Below are 21,393 nucleotides of genomic sequence, written 5' to 3' on the forward strand. Positions count from 1 at the left end.
TCAATAAAACAATTTGCACAAGTGTGAGTAGCTACTGCCTTCTGCCCCGGCGCCCAAGTTTTGCTCAGCTTCTTCAGGGGTCGTTATAAAGGCACAAACAACTAACTTCTTGTCAACAGAAAACCCCTGTAAATATTTGGAGATAAGACGTTATCACCTTCTCCCAGGCTGATCCTAGTCGCTAGCCTGCCATTGGCTTGCATAGGAGTTGTGGCACAGGATCAACATTACCGTACAGCTGGCTACACAGGGTGAGAGAAGCCACGTTACCGTACAGCTGGCTAAACCGGGTGACAGGAGCCACATTACCGTCCAGCTGGCTACACGGGGTGACAAGACCGAGATCTGCCTGTCACTGAGAGCGGAGGTCATGTGACCGCATCACTCCACCAACGGATCACGTGATTTCTCGGCGCCCCGCCCTCGGAATGTGTCTCCTCCCGGAAGCGGAAGTGTGTAGCCAGGAGCGATGAGGGTGATGGACGGCAGAGAGGGTGAGCGCTGCGGGAGGAGGCGGCAGTAGGCGGCGGCCGGAGGGTCGGTATCTGAAAGATAAAGTGCAAGGATACCCCCGTTATAGCAGTTCTGTGTGTTGTCATGGTGACTGACTATGGAACTACAAGTCTCAGTCTGGCCCTCTCAGGCTCGCAGTCACTTCTAGCTGTCAGTGTCCTGTCCCCAGCTCTGCCCTGTGTGTGAGCCGCCCTGTTGGTGGATACAGGTCTATAATGAATGGCCGAATCTCCTGACATTACATTGTCTGCATCTCTCACCCTGAGAGATGGGTTGAAATAAGGAGACTGCCCCTCCTGTCCTCCTGGTTGTTCTCCGCTCCAGTCCCTTGTCTTTTCTCTGTTACCCATTGCTTTCTTCCTTTATATTTTCTGGGAATTCATTAAACATTTCATTATGGACTGATCCTCTCACCTCTAAGTAGTAGTAAGTGATCTGACTGTAAATGGTGCGCGGTGGTGTCGTCTCATCACATGTACTGCATGGATTCCTCAAAGCTGGGGCTACATCTACTTCCAGAACAGAGCCCCCAGACCTCCTGCTCTGTCTATGTAGTGATGACCTCTGTGGGGATATATCTGTCACATCGGAGAATTGCATTGTCACAATTTCCTGTTTTGTCTTCTCACAGTCTCTGTTGGGCCCTGTAAAGGCCCTCTCACACTGCGTTCTTTGCCACATTCAGTGGTCCTGTCGGGGCTTATGTCCGAACCCCCCACATAACTGGATGAGGGCGTATGGGTTGACAGGGCCATTGGCTAGAAACGTGCAGACGGAGTCACCATGCTCTCTGTCGTGCATTATTTTCAGGGAGATACGTCTACTGCATGCGGACACTCAGACGTAGTAGACGTATCCTCCTTCAGTAGGCGTATACGTCTAAAAATAATGCGCAACAGAGCGCACGGTGACTCCGTCTGCACCTTTCTAGTCAGTGGCCCCATCGACTCATGAACTGAATCCTGTTTTGCATGGAAGGGGGGGGGGGGGGGTGTTCGGACGTAATCCCTGAAGAGACCACTGAATGTGGCACAGTGCAGTATGAAAGCACCTTTAAGCTGGCAAGATCCGGTAATTTGAGTGCTGGGTCCAATGTCCCACAGTACAAGGTGTGAATAATAAGAATATAAGTAGCAATGCTCATCCTCACTGATCCCCTGCAGCTTCTGTCCGGACGCCTACCTGTTTCTGCTGGTTTCCAACTTCTAATCCTACTGATAATAGCCACAAACGCCTGCTCAGACATTCACTGGATGAGGGATGTCATCACTGTGACAAGTGATTAGCTGAGCTGGCAGTTACTTATTGCAATTTCCTTGGCAGACAAGACAAGGAAGTAGAGACCAGTGACGACAGTGTAAGCAAGGAAATGTAAGCTACTGGCGATCAGTCAGGGTAAGTGTTATTGTGTATCACTTGGTCATGCAGCTTTACTATTTTCATTGACTCTAGCAGTTAGTGTTTCACATTATTTTTATACAGAACTATTCTATAAGTCTGGTTAATAAGTCACTCTTTTTGTTTTCTTTTTGTTCTAGCTTCCTTTCCCAGAATGCCATTTCGATGATACATTATGTTGGTGACGGCATATTTGGTCCTCGTTGGCCTTTTGGCTCTATGGGCGGTGCTGGAGTTCTCGGCTTGCCATTCCAAAAATTCACCTACCAATAACTCGTTAGGCAACCCAGCTTTCAAACGTTTTCAACATGACTTTTTCCGAGCCTATTTCCCAGCGTTGGCAGCAGACTGGCTGCAGGGGCCCTACCTGTACAAGCTGTACCAGCACTACCACTTTCTAGAAGGACAGATTGCCATCATATATGTGTGTGGCTTTGGGGCCACTGTACTCTCGGGGTTGATAAGTGCTCCCCTGACAGGACGTCTTGGTCGACGGAAATCATGTATACTTTTTTCCCTCCTTCTTGCAGGATGTTATGTGTGTAAATTATCTCAGGACTATTTTGTGCTCTTGACTGGCCGTGTTCTGGGTGGATTCTCAAGCTCCTTGTTGTTTTCCTCCTTTGAATCATGGTATGCTCATGAACATACCGAACACCATGATTTTCCTGCAGAATGGCTCCCTCACACTTTCTCTCAGGTTGCTACTTGGAATGGTGCCATTGCCATTGTTGCAGGAGTAACGGCAAATGCCTGCGCAGAGTGGCTAGGACTTGGGCCAGCTTCACCCTCTGTGCTAGCCGTACCACTGCTAGGTCTGTCTATAGCTTTAATGTTTCGGGAATGGGACGAGAACCGTGGACAGAGTAGCAGCATTAGCCGAAGTTGTGGTGATGGTCTGAGATGTCTTCTGAGGGACCGCCGTGTATTGCTTTTAGGTGCCATACAGGCATTATTTGAGAGTGTGGTTTACATTTTTATATTCCTTTGGACCCCTGTACTGGATCCTTATAATACTCCCCTTGGGATTGCCTTCTCTGGCTTTATGGCAGCAAGTGCGACTGGGTCATCGCTCTACCGACTTGCAACTTCAAAGAAATATCACCTGCAACCCATGCACATTCTCTGCTTGTCTGTGCTCATGGTTTTCTTCTCGCTCTTCATGCTAACCTTCTCTACAGCACCAGGGCAGGAACGCCCAACAGAGTCCTTCCTTGCGTTCCTCCTCATCGAGCTGGCCTGTGGACTCTACTTCCCAGCAATGAGTTTTCTGAGGCGTCGACTGATCCCAGAAAAGGAACAAACAGGGGTTATGAACTGGTTCAGAGTACCCCTGAACCTTATTGCTGGACTCGGGCTTCTAGTGCTTCATGTCAGTGACTATCAAAGTGGTACCAGAAATATGTTCAGTTTGTGCGCTGTCACAATGCTGCTCGCACTTCTCAGCGTGGTCGCCCTTTTCTCAATGGTAAGAAATGACTCTGATCTACGGATGCCAAGTTCGGAGACTGAGCCCAGTGGATCTGAGATCTAAATTTGATGTGCATAAAATTGTCCAGATCCAAAGCTGATAAGGGTTCAAAATCTGAATTTTATTTTTTATTTCTGATAAATTGTAGCCAATGCTATAATAATGCTGGACTTATTCAGGCTTTTGAAGCAGAAGACAATGACTGCTGCGGGTATGGTGCATTAAAACCTTTGCTGAGAGCAGCATTTGTTGCAGAACTTGTTCTAACTGATATGTATGATGTGAATGCTGTCCAGTACTGATCTGTATGTCTAACTATTCATAGAAATGTTACAAATGAGAGCAGGAGGCTCACCTTGTGCTCATTTTACTGAAAATGTCCCTTTCCTGACAATAAATGTTCTTTCATTTTTTGGGAGCAATCTCAGAGCCATGCATGCTAGGCTGGACTGCCCATGAATGAGAATATGCCTGAACAAGTGATGTTTTGCCACTATGAAGAAGTCAAGTGTTTGTTCGATCAGGCCAGCCCAGCTCTTCAGCGTCTGCTTACCCTGCAGAGGATATTTGTGCATTTTCACCATATATATAGAGGTTTAAAGGGCTGATCTGTTATTTAAAGTGACACAGGAGAAAGCTGAAAAACCTGCCTCTGCTCAGAGTAGCGGCCCCTCCTCTTAAAGCCTGTCCTATGTGCATCTCAGAAGTTGTAGCGTTCATGTGTTTGAGTGTACATATTTAATAAAAGCAGCTTTTGCATAAGAAGGTACTGCTGGAGAAAACAAGCTGTCTATAGTATTACCTACTATATGTGATCACTCTGTAAGGCCCCATTCACATGTCTGATTTTCACATATTTGTTCTGTTTTCTTAAAGAAAATCTGTCATCCCCTGGGAGTTATCAGACCGCTACTATGGCCATACAGGGTATAGAAAAGTAAATCTATACATACCTGTATGGCCCATGGTAGAGGTCTGATTGCAGAGAAAAGTAGTTTTATGTTTTTGGTTTTCAGCCGGCTTGGCGTCCGTGGGACACCAAGCAATGCCCGCCTATCTGATTATTATTCCCCTAAATCGCCGCCTATCAGTCTAATTACCATTTTCCCTCCCCCACATGACCACAGCTCCACATAGTATCTGGACTAGAAAGCTACAAAAGAAAATCTGTATTCTGCTCCATACAAACATGGCATGCCATGAGATTTACATTGCCGTGTATATATTTACCAGTCAAGCATTTCTTTTACTCCCCCAGCTTGTGTGTGCCCATACTGTACATATCACAAAGCACTCGGGTATATTTACACCCGATCGAGCACGAGTTGATGCATTTTGTCATTCTATGGTTTCATCTCTATACTACTGCAGTCATAGATCTATTCGTGTACATTGAATGATTCCTGTATAGACGTGAGAGTGACGTCTCATATTGGTTCTCATGAACTAAAGTTCTTATACTAAATAGCGGATTATATACTGCTTTGCTTAAAGGAGAATTCATGACCCCCATTCGAGATCAGGAATTTCTTGTTACGATAACCACTGCTGCAATGTCTAAATGTGGTTGTAGAAAGCCAGAACCGGACAGTGACGTCATTTTGTTCTTAATATAATAAAGTGTCGTGTAATATCACAGCAATAACCTGAAAATTCTGGGACACTGACTGGTAAGTGCAAGTAATTCAAGCAGCTTAAGCTCATGTTCTTTGCAGGACGTGCTGCCATAGAGGGTTTTATTTAGTAAATCAATGAGCGGCCGCACACAGATGGTTTTTCTAAATAGGACTTCTTAAAAACAAAACTTTAGGGTATGGCCAGACACGGCTGTGCGATGGCAACTTGGAGAAACTGTTCACTGAAATGGCTGATTGAGCTTTGAATCTGATCTTCGACCCCTCATCTGATCACCTGCAACTACTGTAATTTTTTAAGTGGTCGGCACGAGTGTGTCTTTAATTTTATAGCTATTTGAGCTTCGGCTACATTGCCTCTGTACTGTCTGGTGGCACTATTAAGATTTATTTATTTTTTTTAATATATCTGGTATAGCTAGATCATCTGTGTGCGGCTGCTCATTTAAATAGGATTGTCACACACACATGATGGGTACTCTTCAGTAATAGTGTGTACTTGGCCATACTTCTCTAAGAATTGGAAAAACATGTTGGAGTAACAATTTGTTGAGCTGGGCCAGTTCAGACAACTGTGATTTGGTCTCTCTGTGCACAATGCCCATTCTGCCAATTCACGTGAATGATTTTTCACATTGATCTTGGGTAAGTGAGAGGGAAGGGAAATAGTCTCGTCCATTTGTGGGCAATATGGTGCCGAATGGCTGATGACCAATGATGCAAACTAGCGCATGGAGCTGTATACAGATCCAATTTTCCGACCTGAGAAATCCAACCTTGATGTGAACTTGGCCTAAAAATTGTCAGGAGAGCTAAAGCTCCTTTTTAGTCTGTTTAGTCTGTCTGTTTTCACACACATTTTATTTTTTTTTTTTTTGCAAAACTCCCATTTTTTTTTAGCCACAAAACTGTGGAGTCTATAGGAAAATAAGACTTAGACAACAATAGCGTTATTGGGGCTCCTGGTGTTTTTCTTAAGCGCAATGCGCTCTTAGGTGTGGTGTTTTTGTATTGTATTTTTTTTCATAGACCTTTTATTTTGGAAAAAATAATATATATTTAAAAGTGCTTGATAATTATGGTCTGAACAGAGCCTTAAAGGGGACTGTCTGATGCTGAAAACTTTTTTTTTCTATTTTTAAGCCATGTATGTTTGCAAATTGAAAGATGGAGGCATACTCTCCTTTCATCACCTCCAATGATTCACTGTAGGTGACCATAAAAACGGGTCATCACATACATCCGACGATGTGCTTTTCGAGTTTCCAGTGGTCATTTTGATATCAGGATGGTGCTCTAAGTGGCCTTTGCTGGATACATGGGAGTGACAGAAGGCGAATCTGCCTCTTTAATTTCCTGACAATCCATGCTTTAATTAAAAAGAAAATAAATCAGTTTAGCCAAACACTCTAAGCTAGTACGTGGCTAAAAGAGGTTGTCATTTTTAAGGAGTAGTCTTTTATGTTAGATATCTTGTATATGATGATAGATTGGGAAGGGGGGTCCTAGCCCTGAAAACTCCACAAAGATCTATAATTCCCTTAGACTTGAATAGAGAGAACTGACAGGCCGGGTCCTTACGTAGCCTGTGTCGGCACGCGGACACCCTTTTAACAGCTGTGGGTAGGTATATCCTGTGGGTATACTACACCCACACCACTTTATGCAATCCTTCAGCTGTTAGTGCCACACAGTCCACTCCGCTGATCAGACATGGCTACTGGACATAGATCTGACTGAGAACCTTGAATTTTAGAAGAGCAGAAGTGACAAACAGCACTGTGTGACGTTGTACGAGGCCATAGATGGGCACAACTAATTGACTGTTGTAAGTAACATCATCACTGAATGAATAGATTGGTGTCTATATGTTAAAGGGTTTATTCAAAATATCTGATGATGTGATGAACTCTGGACACGGACGTCAGGTTGGGTGTAGCCGGCAGAACACGTTTCTGTATGTGATAGGGCTGGATGCCATCCGTCATTGTTTGCACTACAAGCAGGTCTATGTTGACTGTAAAAATGTTGTATACACAGATGTAAGGCGAGAGTGGGCACGTCTGCCTGCAAGCTGAATGGTTGCACAAGTGATTGGCACTTAGTGGGTTAACACCTGACATGTTAGCCTCTAGTATCCTGGAAATGCCTGTATTTGTATACAGAAACCTGCATTTTTTTTCCTCCATTCTTTCTTGCTGAAACGACACAGGCACATTTGGGGGCATTGTTTTACTTGAATGTTTATTTTTGGAACTAAAGTATTTTTACAATAGATTCATTAAACTGTTTCCACCGTTTGGTTTCTACAGCCGCTATGTATCATAGGGCATAGCAGACTGTAAAATAAGACACCTGTGAATTTGTCAGCAGGGTCTGGAAGCTCCATCTTGGCTCCTTTTAAAGATCTTTTTAGCTGATTTATGATCACATCAAAGTTAACGTTTGATGTAGTCATAAATCGGCTTGTGTAATGGTTCAGAAGAATCAAGATAAGTGATTCAGACCCTGTTATCAAACAAGCTCACTTAACCCCTTCCCGACATATGACGTACCTGTACGTCATAATGGGAAAGGTGTTCCCTCAAAATTACTTACAGGTACAAGATGGTGATATTGTGGGCAGAGGAGCTGAGCTCCAATGATCACCGCCGGGAGCTTAGGCCAGCTCCTGCAGCAGCAGCCAGGACCAGGGCCAGTACTGTCCCTGGCTTTTAAAGCCTCAAGATTTAGAAGGTTTTGAGACAAAAGTGTTTGCCTCTCACCTCATCCCCCATAACGCAATTGTGGGGTGCAGAAAGTTGTGATGGCGAGTACAGGTCATACAATGACCTCCAGGTCTGTCAGCTGTGGTGGTCTATTTAGGCCCTGGGGACATGACAGGATCCCTTTTAAAACATTTTATTTTCAACTGTTAAATACTAGTGGCTGCTGTCATTTACCTTGAAAACCAAATATACTGCTAGCTTGCATTACAACTACAGTAAATGTGGGTACGATCTGCAAAAGGAGAATGAAGTTTAAGCTCACAGTGCAACGCCATTGTGTTGGTGAGTGCAGTGGGACACTGAGGACAGCTGGCAGCGTTGACTTTGTGCTACTCACTGTTTTTTACAAAGATCTTAGTGGAGCAGTTATATCACTGCAGCTGCAGTGCTCAGACCACAGTAATTACACAGTTCAGCAGTCAGTATCACAAATTATAAGATTAGATACACTGTTCCAACAATCAGTATCACACATGATTGGGAAAGATGCATGCCTCTGGACTGTATCACACATGATAAGATTAGATGCATGGCGCTGTGATCTGAGCAGAGCAGTCATATCATTTCGTCACTTAGATCACAGTATTAATCGGTGATTACAGGACTTTAGTGTTGAGTACACGTCACTGAATGAAGACTCTGCCTCAGCTTTGGTGCTGTGCTCTGACACTTAAGGCTGTGTGCCCACGATGCGTTTTTAATGCGTTTCCGCTGCGTTTTTGAAGCTGCGGAAACGCATTAAAAACGCATGGTAGAAGGGCAGCAATGTTCCCCAATGATAATCCGCATGTGCTGTGCACATGCTGCGGAAATTTCCGCTGCGGATTATCATTGCGGAAAAAAACGCAGCACTACCAATTATTTTGCGGAAGCGCTGCGTTTTCGCCGCCATTGACTTGCATTAGAACGCGCCAATTCCGCAAGACTGCATCTGTACTTGCGTAATTGGAGCGTTCTAATGTGCGGATGGTACCCGGGTGTAGAGGAGAGGAGAGTCTCCTCCACACCCAGGTACCATAGAAACTGTAAAAACAAGAATAAAATAAAAAAAAAAAGATTATATTCACCTTCCAACGGCCCCCGGTCTCCTTCCCTGTGCTTGCGGGCAGGACTGAAGGACCTGCGGTGACGTCACAGTCATGTGACGGCAGGTCTTTCAGTGCAGTGTCCCGCGATCAGCTGGCAGCCAGGAAGGAGCGCAGCAACACACGCCGGGCCATCAGAGGGTAAGTATAGGTTTATTTTTTTATTTTTAACCATTCTCTCGGGTCACACTATATAAATCCATGCCGGTTGCATGGATTTATATAGTGTGACCTAGTTGTCAAGCACTTTCCAAGTGATGCTAAAATCGCTTGGAAAGCGCTTGTCAATCCGCATGCGGAAACGCATGTGAATCTGCATGTATTTCGCAGGAAAAACGCATGTACAATCCGCATGCGTTTTTTCTGCCAGGGAGATGCAGAAATGCAGAAATTTTCTGCTTCATTTCTGCATCGTGGGCACATAGTCTAATAGCAAATAAAAATGTCAGCCTCCAGTGGTTAAATTAAAAAGTGATAAAAAAAAATATTACATCACTTAATTTTATACACTTTTATTTAATAACCCTTTTACCATAAATGCCAAACATTGAAAAAAAAACTTGACACCTTCCCTTTAAAAGGCCTTGAAAAAAGTGACATGGCCCCCTCAATCCTCTTCAAAAATGTGACATGGCACCCGCTAAACTTACAAATTACGATCTTTACCTTTTGAGACTTTTTGGGGGTTTTGACGTACTCAGGAGAAATTTACAAACTGCACGGTTCTTTTTCTTTGTGCAGATGAAAATTTTTAGACTAAAATAACATTTTATTGGAAAAACAGAATTTTCTGGTTTTACAGCCCAACGTTATAAAATTCTGTGATGTATCTGTGGGCTCAAAATGCTCAATCCTTACTTAGCTGTACCACGTGAGGTTGTCTTCTGTTTCGGCACCTTTAGGGCACGGCAAATGTGAAATGACATCCACAATCTATTCCAGCCAATATTGTGCTACAAAAAATCAAACTGCGTTTCTTCCTTTCCGAGCCTTGCCATGTGCCCAAGCAGTAGCTTCCGAAAACATATGGGTTGTACTGCTGTATTCGGGAGAAATTGTATTCCAAAATTTACAGCCCACTTTTTCCCATTACCTCTCGTGAGAATGAAAAATGTCCTAAAGAAACATCTTAGTGGGAAAAAACGTACATCTTCACGTACAAGCGTTATAAAATTCTAATGGACACCTGTGGGTTCAAAATGCTCAGTGCACCCTTAAAACGATTAAGGGGTGTAATTTAAAAGATGTGTCACTTTTTGTGGGGCCTCGAGTGTTTTGGCCATTCAGGGGCTCTAAGAAAAAAAAGCATCAGAACATCCTGTCAGATAAATAGCGCTCCCTCCCTTCCAAGTCCTGCCATGTGCCCAAACACTAGTTTCCAACCACATATCGGAAATTTGAGGTCTTTAGATATTATGTAACAAATCATAGGGTCCATTTTCTCCTATTATCCTTTTCGAAAAAAAAAAAAAAATTGAGGCAAAAGCAACATTTTAGTGGAAAAAATATTTTTAAATTATTTTCACTTCGCTATGTGTGAATTCCTATAAAACACCTAAAGGATTAACAAGTTCCCTGAATGCAGGTATGACTTCTTTGTGCAGTTTATAGGATGGTGTATTTTTTTGCAAGGGAGGGGGGTCTCTAAGAAATGGGAAATGTTAGTCATACCACACAAAATACTGTAGTTAATATCTGTTTTAGGCCACGTTCACATGTTCAATATTTGGTCATTATTTTACATCAGTATTTATAAGCCAAAACCAGGAGTGGGTGAAAAATGCAGAAGTGGTGATGTGTTTCTATTATACTTTTCCTTTGATTGTTCCACTCCTGGTTTTGGCTTACAGATACTGATGTAAAATACTGACCATATACTGAACGTGTGAACGTGTCCCAAATGACATTCAAATTTTAAAAATTGCTAATTTGCATTCATTTGAAAATATTGATCTCAATTAACCAGTAACAAAATACAATGTGTCATGAAAAAACATACTCCGAATCACTTGTATATGTAGATGTATCCCAGAGTTATCGCCACATAAAGTATATGGCCGATTTGAAAAAATCTGGCCTGGCCAGACAATTTTTAATTAATTCATTTTTTTACTTAAATGCATGTATTTTGGGGCTAAAAATTATTCTTTATAATTTTGATTTTATTAAATACTCTCTCGGCATCACAGAGTTGGCCCTATCCTGGATCTCCTCATACCTAACTGACAGGACATTCAGTGTCTCACCCTCACACACCACCTCCTCATCTCGCCCCCTGTCGGTGTCCCCCAAGGTTCAATTCTAGGACCCCTGCTCTTCTCCATCTACACCTTAGGCCTGGGACAGCTCATAGAGTCTCATGGCTTTCATTATCACCTCTATGCTGATGACACAGATCTACCTCTCTGGACCCGATATCTCCTCCTTACTAACCAGAATCCCACAATACCTGTCCGCTATTTCATCCTTCTCTGCTAGATTTCTAAAACTTAACATGGACAAAACAGAATTCATCATCTTTCCGCCACTTCATTCACCCCTCCCCCAACTGACCTATCTATCAAGTCAATGGCTGTCCACTCTCCCCAGTCCCTCAAGCTCGCTGTCTTGGTGTAACCCTGGACTCTGAACTCTCCTTCAAACCACATATCCAAGCCCTTTCCACTTCCTGCCGACTCCAGGATCCTCACATTCCTCAACCATGAATCTGCAAAAACACTAGTGCATGCCCTCATCATCTCCCGCCTTGACTACTGCAACCTCCTGCTCTGTGGCCTCCCTTCCAACACTCTCGCACCCCTCCAATCCATCCTAAACTCTGCTGCCTGACTAATCCACCTGTCCCCCCGCTATTCCCCGGCCTCTCCTCTCTGTCAATCTCTTCACTGGCTCCCCATTGCTCAGAGACTCCAGTTCAAAACCCTAACCCTACTGCAAGTTGTAGGCTTGTCAGAAGAGGTGGGTCTTCAGGTTTCTTTTGAAGGTTTCCGTGGTAGGCGAGAGTCTGATATGTTGGGGTAGAGAGTTCCAGAGTAGGGGTGATAAACGGGAGAAATCTTGTATGCGATTGTGGGAAGAGGAGAGTAGAGCAGGAGGTCTTGTGAGGATCGGAGGTTGTGTGCAGGTAGGTACAGGGAGACTAGGTCACAGATGTATGGAGCAGACAGGTTGTGGATGCCTTTGTATGCCGTGGTTAGGGTTTTGAACTGCATTCTCTGAGCATTGGGCAGCCAGTGAAGGGATTGGCAGAGAGGAGAGGCTGAGGAGTGGCGGGGGACAGGTGGATTAGTCGGGCAGCAGAGTTTAGGATAGATTGGAGGGGTGCGAGAGTGTTAGAGGGTAGGCCACAGAGCAGGAGGTTGCAGTAGTCGAGGCGGGAGACGATGAGGGCATGTACTAGTGTTTTTGCAGAGTCTATGCTGAGGAATGCCCGGATCCGGGAGAGGAAGTGGAAAAGGCTTGAATATGTGGTTTGAAGGAGAGATCAGAGTCCAGGGTTACCCCGAGGCAGCGAGCTTGCGGAACTCAGGAGAGTATATAGGGACAATGAGGGACATCAAGCTGTATATGTGGGGCCTTGTAGCAGATACACAGAGCGACCTTTGGCCGCACAAGCGCTATCATGGCTAGAATCGTCGTGTAGCTCCTAGCCTAAATTTAAAAAGGTTATCCACTACTTTTATATTGAGGACCTATTCTTAAGATAGCTCATCAATGTCTGATCAGCCGGAGACCGACACCCAGCTGATCAGTTGTTATCGGTGTCGGGAAGAACTCACTCTCTGAGTTGCTCTGTCTTCTGATAGTGGCCGAGGCTTGGTACTGCACATCCGCCTCCTATTCAGATCAATAGGAGGCAGATATGTAGTACCCTGCGGCGGCCACTATTAGAAGACAGAGCACTATTAGAAGACAGAGCAACTTGGCGAGTGAGTACTTCCTGACACCGATAACCGCTGATTGGTGCGGAGTGTCGGACCCCGGCCGATCAGACATTGATGACCTATCCTGGGGATAGGTCATCAATGTAAAAGTAGTGAACAACCTCTTTTATGATGCAGCCCGCGCCCAGCTCTGCTCTATGTGGTCAGTAGCAGCTGAGAGAAACTCAATAAAGATCAGATAAAAGAACTATAAACTTTAAAGGAAACCAATCAGGTCCACCAGGCCTTCCAAACTTCCCCCCATAATGATCTAGACTTCTAGAGCCATAGTTCGGCAATACAATAATCCCTTGGTGTACTCGTATATTGTTATTCCTATCTCTGTAAAAATAACTTTTGTTGCCCTCACTCACATGTGCAAATTTGATTCATCCGCTGAGATGTTCCTTCACAGCCGCTACTCATTCCCCACTGGACTGACTCTCCACACTGCCACCAACATCAGCTCTTGCAATGGTGTGCATTTATGTGGCTGCTTTCCTCCATGGACAGGCAAATTGAAGCCAGGGAGACTGTGCCCGGTTTCCCCTGCGCCTGTCCATGGGGGAAAGATGGTATTTCAGTCAAATTTTGAGAATGAATCAGGAAATTTTTTTACACTCTATATTGTTTAGTGCAACTATCTCCGGTGCTCCTATTGAAAATGACAGGAGGGGAGTTGCGCATGCTCAGCCTCCATTCAGCGGTCGGACCCTATCCTGTAGATAAGGGATAACTTAAAAACTTGGCACAACCTCTTTAAGTTTATTGAAGTGGACACGTTGTTCAGTGGCTGTAGTATGCCTGCGTCACAAATGTGATATTATTCTGACTTTGTTGGGCTGCGTTCATCTACGTCCTCCAGTTAAACTCTGATCACTTCTCGAAAAGTTGCCGGAGCAAGAGTAAAAACAACAGAAGTCGCAAACATTTTTTTTGAGTTCTGCAAAAAAATTGCAACATTTCAATTAGTTTACGCCTCAAATCTGGAAAACATTTGATGAATTGGCACCTAAGTCTTCAGAACATCTATGAAAGAAACTACAGCGTACATCAACACCAGACTTATGTATATGAATATATCCTAAATCTGTAGGTTCCTCACCAGCCGCAGCAGTAACTGTTCTCTTATTTCACAAAAGACGGAGGTGCACCCTTCTCAAAGCCGTCTCGATTTGTAACGAGATAGGGTCCAGATCCTGCATGGAATGTACATACCGCTCTATTGGCAGCCGATCAATACCAGTAGTCTAACCACTAGGAAACCGTTTAATAACAGTCATAATTTATTCCAAATAATTGGATTATCCACAAAATGACTTTGATCCTTGTCCAGATTCGGGGGAAGCAATTGTGGATGTGGAATTTGAGATACATAGGTTAAAACAGTAATCCACAAAGTCCGAATGAATACTGAAAGGGACCACTCATAAGCTTGAATGATACCAGTGACTACATGAAAAGGCTATTCAATCACTTTTTTATTTTCTTAGGAATTTATTATTTTTATTTCCATACTGTATACACAGATAAAGCCTATTTAAATGATTTACTCAAATGTAATTTCAACTTCTACCACTTTATTAAAAATGCCATTCTTATTAAATTCTAACGTCACCTAAAGCAACAAAAAGTGAATGTAGTAAGCTATAAGGCATTGTATACCTACGGCTGCTTCTGCAGTGGGAAGTTTGCTACACCTATAGGCATGGCGCAAGGATGGACACATTATATTCTATGGGGATATTTACTGTTTCCTTTTAGTGATTAAAGGGGTGGTCCGAAATGAACATTGATTTAATCCTATCTATTTAATGTAAAAATCAAATAGCTTATCACATATACCTTAATTAAAAAGTTCCTTTTCATTCCTTCTCTACGCTCTCTAACAGCTTCATTATATATCTTTTTTTGTTACGTATTTCCGGTTTGAAGACAATTTGTTTGAGAATCCCCAATGCATGCTTGGACACTCAAACAAGACTTCATCAGGGTGCAGAGGCTGCGGTCACTGCCACAGTTTCTGTCCCCATCCTGAAATGAAGCGCCATCCATGACATCCGTTTCCAGGGCTGGGCTAGTCCTTGCTGTAGTGAACATGCATGGGTTGTCAATTCTGACTTATGCTGAGTAGAAGCTCTCTTGTCACTATGCGATATCGTTTTCAGTGCACAGTGACAGTGCTCTCCCTCATCTAATAGGAAGTGAAGAGAAAACAACAGAGTGCAATGTCAGTGTGCATAGTAAGGAGAGAACCCAGCGAGCAGGAAAAACAGACCAGCTTCTCCCCAAAAGTGATGTCTGTATTGGGTGTGGGGCTAGTCTTTGCTCTCCCTGGTATCTTGCCAGGTTCTCTCCTTACAATGTGCACTGACAGCAGCAAGGAAGCGCACTGTCATTGAAAGTAATATTGCACAGTGACAAGGGAGTGACTTCTTGTTTGAGAAACCCAGCATGCACTGAAGATTCTCAAATGAAATGTAATCAAATCAGAAGTAGTTAAAAAAATAAATAAAAAATATAATACAGCAGTTAAAGAGAGCAGAGAGGGAACAGTAGGGACTTTTTAATAAAAGTACATTAGAGAAGTGATTAGATTATTACATTAAAGAGAGAAACAGACATTTAGGATTAAATCATTGTTAGTTAAAGTACACTTTAATCAATAAATCTTGGAATAAAAATTGGATGTGTTTAAAAAAGTGTTCTTGTGCAACGATAATCTTAAAAATGTGCCCATGCTATGTAATGGCTGTGTCTGGCAGTGCAAGAACATTGTCTGATCATACCACAGCTCCTGGGCAGGGGGGGACGTATGAGAGAGTATACAGACATTACAGAAGGGGATCACAGCTTCTGCTTTCTGTAAGGAAAAAACATTTCCCTGCCTGTTGAAACCTTTTTTTCACCTCAAAGAAAGAATCCGGTGTGATCCCCCGCTTGTCCTATCTGTGTCTCTTTTGCTCCCTCCCCTGCCCAGGAGCTGTGGTATGATAGACTGTAACGGGTCCGGGAGGCGGAACCTCTGAGCTACTATACAAGGGGGCGGCCCTTGTAAGGGAGCGGGTGGCAGTCTCTGGGTGAACGGACAGGGAGTTACGGCAAGTGATCAGGGCAGTCTCTGGGTAAGGGGTAGGTACGACCTGTGATGGCAGAGCCTCCGGGTAGGCTAGCAGGCAGATGGTAGATGTGTGCTCCCAGGTGAGCAAGCGAGAGTCTCTGGAATAGCAGGTGGTCACGGCACGTGACGGCGGAACCTCCGGGCTGGCAGGCAGGTAGGTAACGGAGCAGCGCTCCCAGGAGAGCGGGCAAGAGTCTCTGGAATAGCTGGTGGTCACCGCACGTGACAACGGGACCTCCGGGCTGGCAAGCAGGCAGGTAACGGAGATGCGCTCCCAGGTGAGCGGGCAAGAGTCTCAGAGATAGCTGGTGGTCACAGCACGTGACAACGGAGCCTCCGGGCTGGCAAGCAGGCAGATAACGGAGAAGCGCTCCCAGGTGAGCGGGCAAGCTGGTCCATAGACAGACTGACCGGAGTAGTAAGGCAGACCGTCGGACCTCAGGCAAGCAGGCAGGTAGCTGATATGCGCTCCCAGGTGAGCGGGCAGGCTGGTCCTTTAGACAGACTGACAGGAGTAGTAAGGCAGACCGTCGGACCTCAGACTGGCAGACAGGTAACGAGTATTCAGGCAGGAATCAGGCAGGTAACTGGCAGGTAACTAGCAGGAAACTGGCAGGTAACTGGCAACGGGACCTGAGGGCTGAAGCACAGGTGAGACACAGGTGCAAACAACATTGCTCGGGCACCTCCATTTTGGAGGAGGTGCCTTATATATGATGAAGTCCTCCGGCCATTGGCCGGGGACTCCTTAGGACGGCGCGCGCGGCCCCTTTAAGAGGAGGGGAGCGCGCGCGCGCGCGCCCTAAGCACAGGGGCCGGGAAGGAGCGCGCGCTGAGAGCAGAGCGGGAGGAGGACGCCGGGAAGGAGCGCGCGCTGACAGCAGAGCGGGGAGAGGACGCCGGGCACGGAGCAGAGCGGTGAGGGGAGCAGCGTCCCTGCCTAGCAGAGGGCAGGGACGCCAGCGCTACAGTACCCCCCCCTTTAGGCCCCCCCTTTTTTAGGCCAGACAGAAATTTAGCTAGGATGAGAGGGGCATGGATGTTCTCCCGGGGCTCCCACGTTCTCTCCTCAGGACCAAACCCCTTCCAATCTACCAGAAAAAAGGTCTTTCCTCTTACCCTTTTGGTGGCAAGAATGTTCTCTACCTCAAACTCGTCCTCAGCAGAAACCGGAGCAGGAGGCGTACCTGTAGACTTGGAAAAAGAGTTAAGCACCACAGGTTTGAGGAGAGACACATGGAAGGAGTTAGGGATCCGTAAGTTGGCCGGGAGTTTCAATTTATAGGCCACCGGGTTGATCTGACTGATGACCTCCAGTGGGCCGATGAACCGAGGCCCTAACTTATAGGAAGGGATCTTGAGCCGGACATATTTGGACGAGAGCCAGACTTTATCCCCAGGGCGGAATTGAGGAGGGTCCAGACGTTTTTTGTCAGCGTGTCTTTTCATACGCTCGGATGACAGAAGGAGTGCGGACCGGGTACTCTCCCATATGGAGGAAAATTTGTTAACAAGAGATTCCGCAGCCGGATTGTCCGCCGAGGTGGAGACGGGAAACGGGATCCGAGGATGCTGACCGTAGACTACAAAAAACGGGGATTTGGAGGAAGACTCGCTCTCGTGATTGTTGTACGAGAATTCGGCCCATGGCAGGAGATCCACCCAGTCAGAATGGTGGGCATTAACGAAGTGCCGAAGGTAACTGGTCAGGTTCTGATTGATCCGCTCCACTTGACCATTAGACTGTGGGTGGTAAGCGGAGGAGAAGTCCAGGGTGACGTCCAGCAATTTACAAGTGGCTCTCCAGAAACGGGAAGTGAACTGTACCCCACGATCCGACACGATGTGACGGGGCAGGCCATGAAGACGGAAGATGTGGCGGATAAAGTCTTTAGCCAGCTCGGGTGCAGACGGAAGACCTGGCAGTGGAATGAAGTGAGCCATCTTGGAGAAGCGGTCAGCGACCACCCAAATGACCGTACAACCGGCAGAGACGGGCAGATCAGTAATGAAGTCCATCGCTATATGCTGCCAGGGGGCAGCAGGTACTGGCAGAGGTAGGAGGCGGCCGGCCGGCAGGTGTCTCGGAACTTTGTTGCGGGCGCAGGACACACAGGCAGAAACAAAGTCTATTACATCCTTGTGCAGGTTAGGCCACCAGTAGTGCCGGGTAATAAGCTGGAGGGTCTTTTTCTGACCGGCGTGGCCAGCTAGTTTAGACGAATGACCCCAGTGTAGGATCTTCTCCCGATCAGGTACTGGTACGAACGTCTTACCAGGAGGAAGACGATTTAGACTCACGGGAGCCACCTGCATTACTCTGGCGGGATCGATGATATGTTTCGGATCCTCCTCGAGATCAGACACCAGAAAGGACCGAGACAAGGCGTCCGCCTTGACGTTTTTGTCAGCCGGGCGAAAATGAAGGACAAAATCAAAACGAGCAAAAAACAAGGACCACCGGGCTTGGCGCGGGTTAAGTCTCTGGGCATGCTGGAGGTAAGCCAAGTTCTTGTGGTCAGTGTAAATTATTACCGGGTGAAGAGCCCCCTCGAGCAGGTAACGCCACTCCTCCAATGCCAGTTTGATGGCCAATAACTCTCGGTCTCCTATGGAATAGTTGCGCTCAGAGGAGGAGAAGAGTTTAGAGAAGAAGCCACAAGTTACCATCCTCCCGGAAGATGATTTTTGAGTAAGTACCGCTCCGGCTCCAGAGGAGGAGGCGTCAACTTCCAGGAAGAACTGCTTGTTGCCATCTGGGCGATGCAGCACCGGGGCGGAAGAGAAGGCCTGTTTAAGGGAAAGAAAGGCCTCCTCTGCTTCGGGTGGCCACTCTTTGGGATTAGTACCTTTACGGGTGAGCGCAGAAATTGGGGCCGTCCGGGAAGAGAAGTGTGGTATGAAGAGGCGGTAGTAGTTGGCGAAGCCCAGGAATCGCTGAATGGCCTTCAACCCCTCCGGTCGGGGCCATTTCTCGATGGCAGACAGTTTCTCAGGATCCATTTGTAGGCCGGTCTGAGAGATAATGTAGCCCAGAAACGGAAGCGAGGTCTGCTCAAAGAGGCACTTCTCAAATTTAGCGTAGAGATGGTTCTGCCTTAGCCTGAGCAGGACCTGACGAACGTCCCTCCGGTGAGTCTGGAGATCCGGAGAGAAGACCAAGATGTCGTCCAGGTACACCACTACGCAGGAGTAGAGAAGGTCCCGGAAGATGTCATTGACCAACTCTTGAAAGACGGCAGGAGCGTTACAGAGACCAAAGGGCATTACCAGGTATTCATAGTGGCCGTCCCGGGTGTTGAATGCCGTCTTCCATTCATCCCCCTGACGAATACGAACCAGGTTGTACGCCCCACGAAGGTCCAGTTTGGTGAAGATCCTAGCCCCCCTCAGACGATCAAATAATTCTGGAATGAGCGGAAGGGGGTACTTATTCTTCACCGTGATCAGGTTTAGGCCTCTATAGTCTATACAGGGACGGAGAGAGCCGTCCTTCTTTTTGACGAAAAAGAAGCCTGCTCCCGCCGGGGAGGTAGATTTCCGGATGAATCCTCTGGCCAGATTCTCCTCAATATATTCGGACATTGACCGGGTCTCAGCAGCGGATAAAGGATAGATACGCCCACGGAGAGGAGTAGTACCGGGTAGCAGATCGATGGGACAGTCGTATGGTCTATGTGGTGGTAATGTCTCTGCCTCCTTTTTATTAAAGACATCTGCATAAGACCAATAAGGAATCGGAAGTCCAGGTAGATTAGCTGGGGTAGGAGAGGGACGGACGGGATGGACGGGAACCAGGCAGGTTTTATGACAGTCTTGTCCCCAGCGAAGGACCTCTCCGGTTTGCCAGTCTAACACGGGTGCATGTCTCTGGAGCCAGGGCAGACCTAACAAGAGGGCGTGAGAGAGTCCAGGCAGAACATGAAAGGAGATACTTTCAGAATGCAGCATTCCCACCTGCAGGGTAATGGATTCGGTGATGAGTTGAATGGGGCGAGGTAAGAGGCCCCCATCCACGGCAGCGACAGACAAGGGTACAGCCAGAGGTTTGGTGGGGATGCGGTATTTCTCAACCAGGGACTGTGAAATAAGGTTCCCGGCTGCTCCAGAGTCAAGTTGGGCTAGTTCGAAATAACGGTTCTCCCCGTAGATGATCGAAACAGACAACAGCAGGGATGGAGAGGATTTATTCTTGTCTAGGTGGACCTCTCTGAGCGAACCTAGACACAGGCGTTTCCCGACCTCTCCGGGCAGGCACGGATCCGGTGCTCCTTACTGCCACAGTAGAAGCAGCTCCCCTCGGCACGGCGTGAGTCCTGACGGGTTTTGACCATCTTGGTCTGGTCGACCTGCATAGGCTCAGGAGAGTGTACCTGGGGAGAGATGGAGGGAATGACGGGTTTCTGGAAAGTAGGAGCTAAACGTGGAATCCTTCTCTCACGGGTGACCTCTTTGGCACGCTCCTGGAACCGTAGGTCAATCCGGGTGGCAAGGGTTATTAGATCATCGAGAGAGGTAGGAATGTCCCGACCAGCAAGTTCATCTTTAATACGACCGGACAGACCCTCCCAGAAGACGGATACCAGAGCGTCGTTATCCCAGGCCAGCTCCGAGGCAAGGGTGCGGAACCGTATGGCATATTGGCCCACGGTGAGACCCTCCTGACGGAGGCGTAGCAGAGAGGATGCGGATGAGGTCTTCCGTCCGGGTTCGTCGAAGACCTTCCGGAAAGCCGAGAGAAAAGCAGGCAAGTTGGACACCAGGGGGTCTCCTCTCTCCCATAGAGGATTTAGCCAGGCCAGGGCCTCCCCGGTGAGATGGGACATGATAAAGGCAATTTTGGCCCGGTCGGAATTAAACTGATGGGACAAAAGTTCAAAGTGCAGGGTGCACTGATTTATGAAGCCCCGAGCCTGGACGGAGTCGCCTCCGAAGCGAGGAGGTGCAGACAGCCGGGGACCGGGATAGGTTACCATGGTATTAGTGGGTAGCGGAGCTGCCGGGTTGCGAGTCATGGTACTGGCAGTGGCTGCAGGTGGTGCAGTCAGAGTGTCCAGGCGAGTATTGACATTCCGCAGGTGACCCAGGATGGACTCCTGTTGGGACCTTTGATGGGACAGTTCCTGACACAGGTCCGTGAGCGAGGGAGCTTGGGTGCCACCGGGTTCCATGGCCCGAGCAAACTGTAACGGGTCCGGGAGGCGGAACCTCTGAGCTACTATACAAGGGGGCGGCCCTTGTAAGGGAGCGGGTGGCAGTCTCTGGGTGAACGGACAGGGAGTTACGGCAAGTGATCAGGGCAGTCTCTGGGTAAGGGGTAGGTACGACCTGTGATGGCAGAGCCTCCGGGTAGGCTAGCAGGCAGATGGTAGATGTGTGCTCCCAGGTGAGCAAGCGAGAGTCTCTGGAATAGCAGGTGGTCACGGCACGTGACGGCGGAACCTCCGGGCTGGCAGGCAGGTAGGTAACGGAGCAGCGCT

General features: G+C 46.9%; 1 protein-coding gene across 2 annotated transcripts; it reads left to right on the forward strand.

Moving 5' to 3' along the window:
• The first annotated feature begins 361 nt into the window (after positions 1-361).
• Positions 362-3,800, forward strand: MFSD5 (major facilitator superfamily domain containing 5). Of its 2 annotated transcripts, none has more exons than XM_073662944.1 (2): positions 362-494; positions 2,052-3,800. In XM_073662944.1, the coding sequence occupies exon 2, from the start codon at positions 2,087-2,089 to the stop codon at positions 3,443-3,445; it is 1,359 nt and encodes a 452-aa protein (XP_073519045.1). In that variant the 5' UTR covers positions 362-494; positions 2,052-2,086; the 3' UTR covers positions 3,446-3,800. The 2 variants fall into 2 exon arrangements, with proteins under 2 accessions (XP_073519045.1, XP_073519046.1); XM_073662945.1 differs by having other exon boundaries at positions 396-537.
• The last annotated feature ends 17,593 nt before the right edge of the window (positions 3,801-21,393 follow it).

This window comes from Phyllobates terribilis, unplaced genomic scaffold (genome assembly GCF_046119375.1).
Source record: "Phyllobates terribilis strain yellow unplaced genomic scaffold, ASM4611937v1 Scaffold_2__4_contigs__length_985480577, whole genome shotgun sequence".
In the NCBI taxonomy this organism is placed as follows: domain Eukaryota; kingdom Metazoa; phylum Chordata; class Amphibia; order Anura; family Dendrobatidae; genus Phyllobates; species Phyllobates terribilis.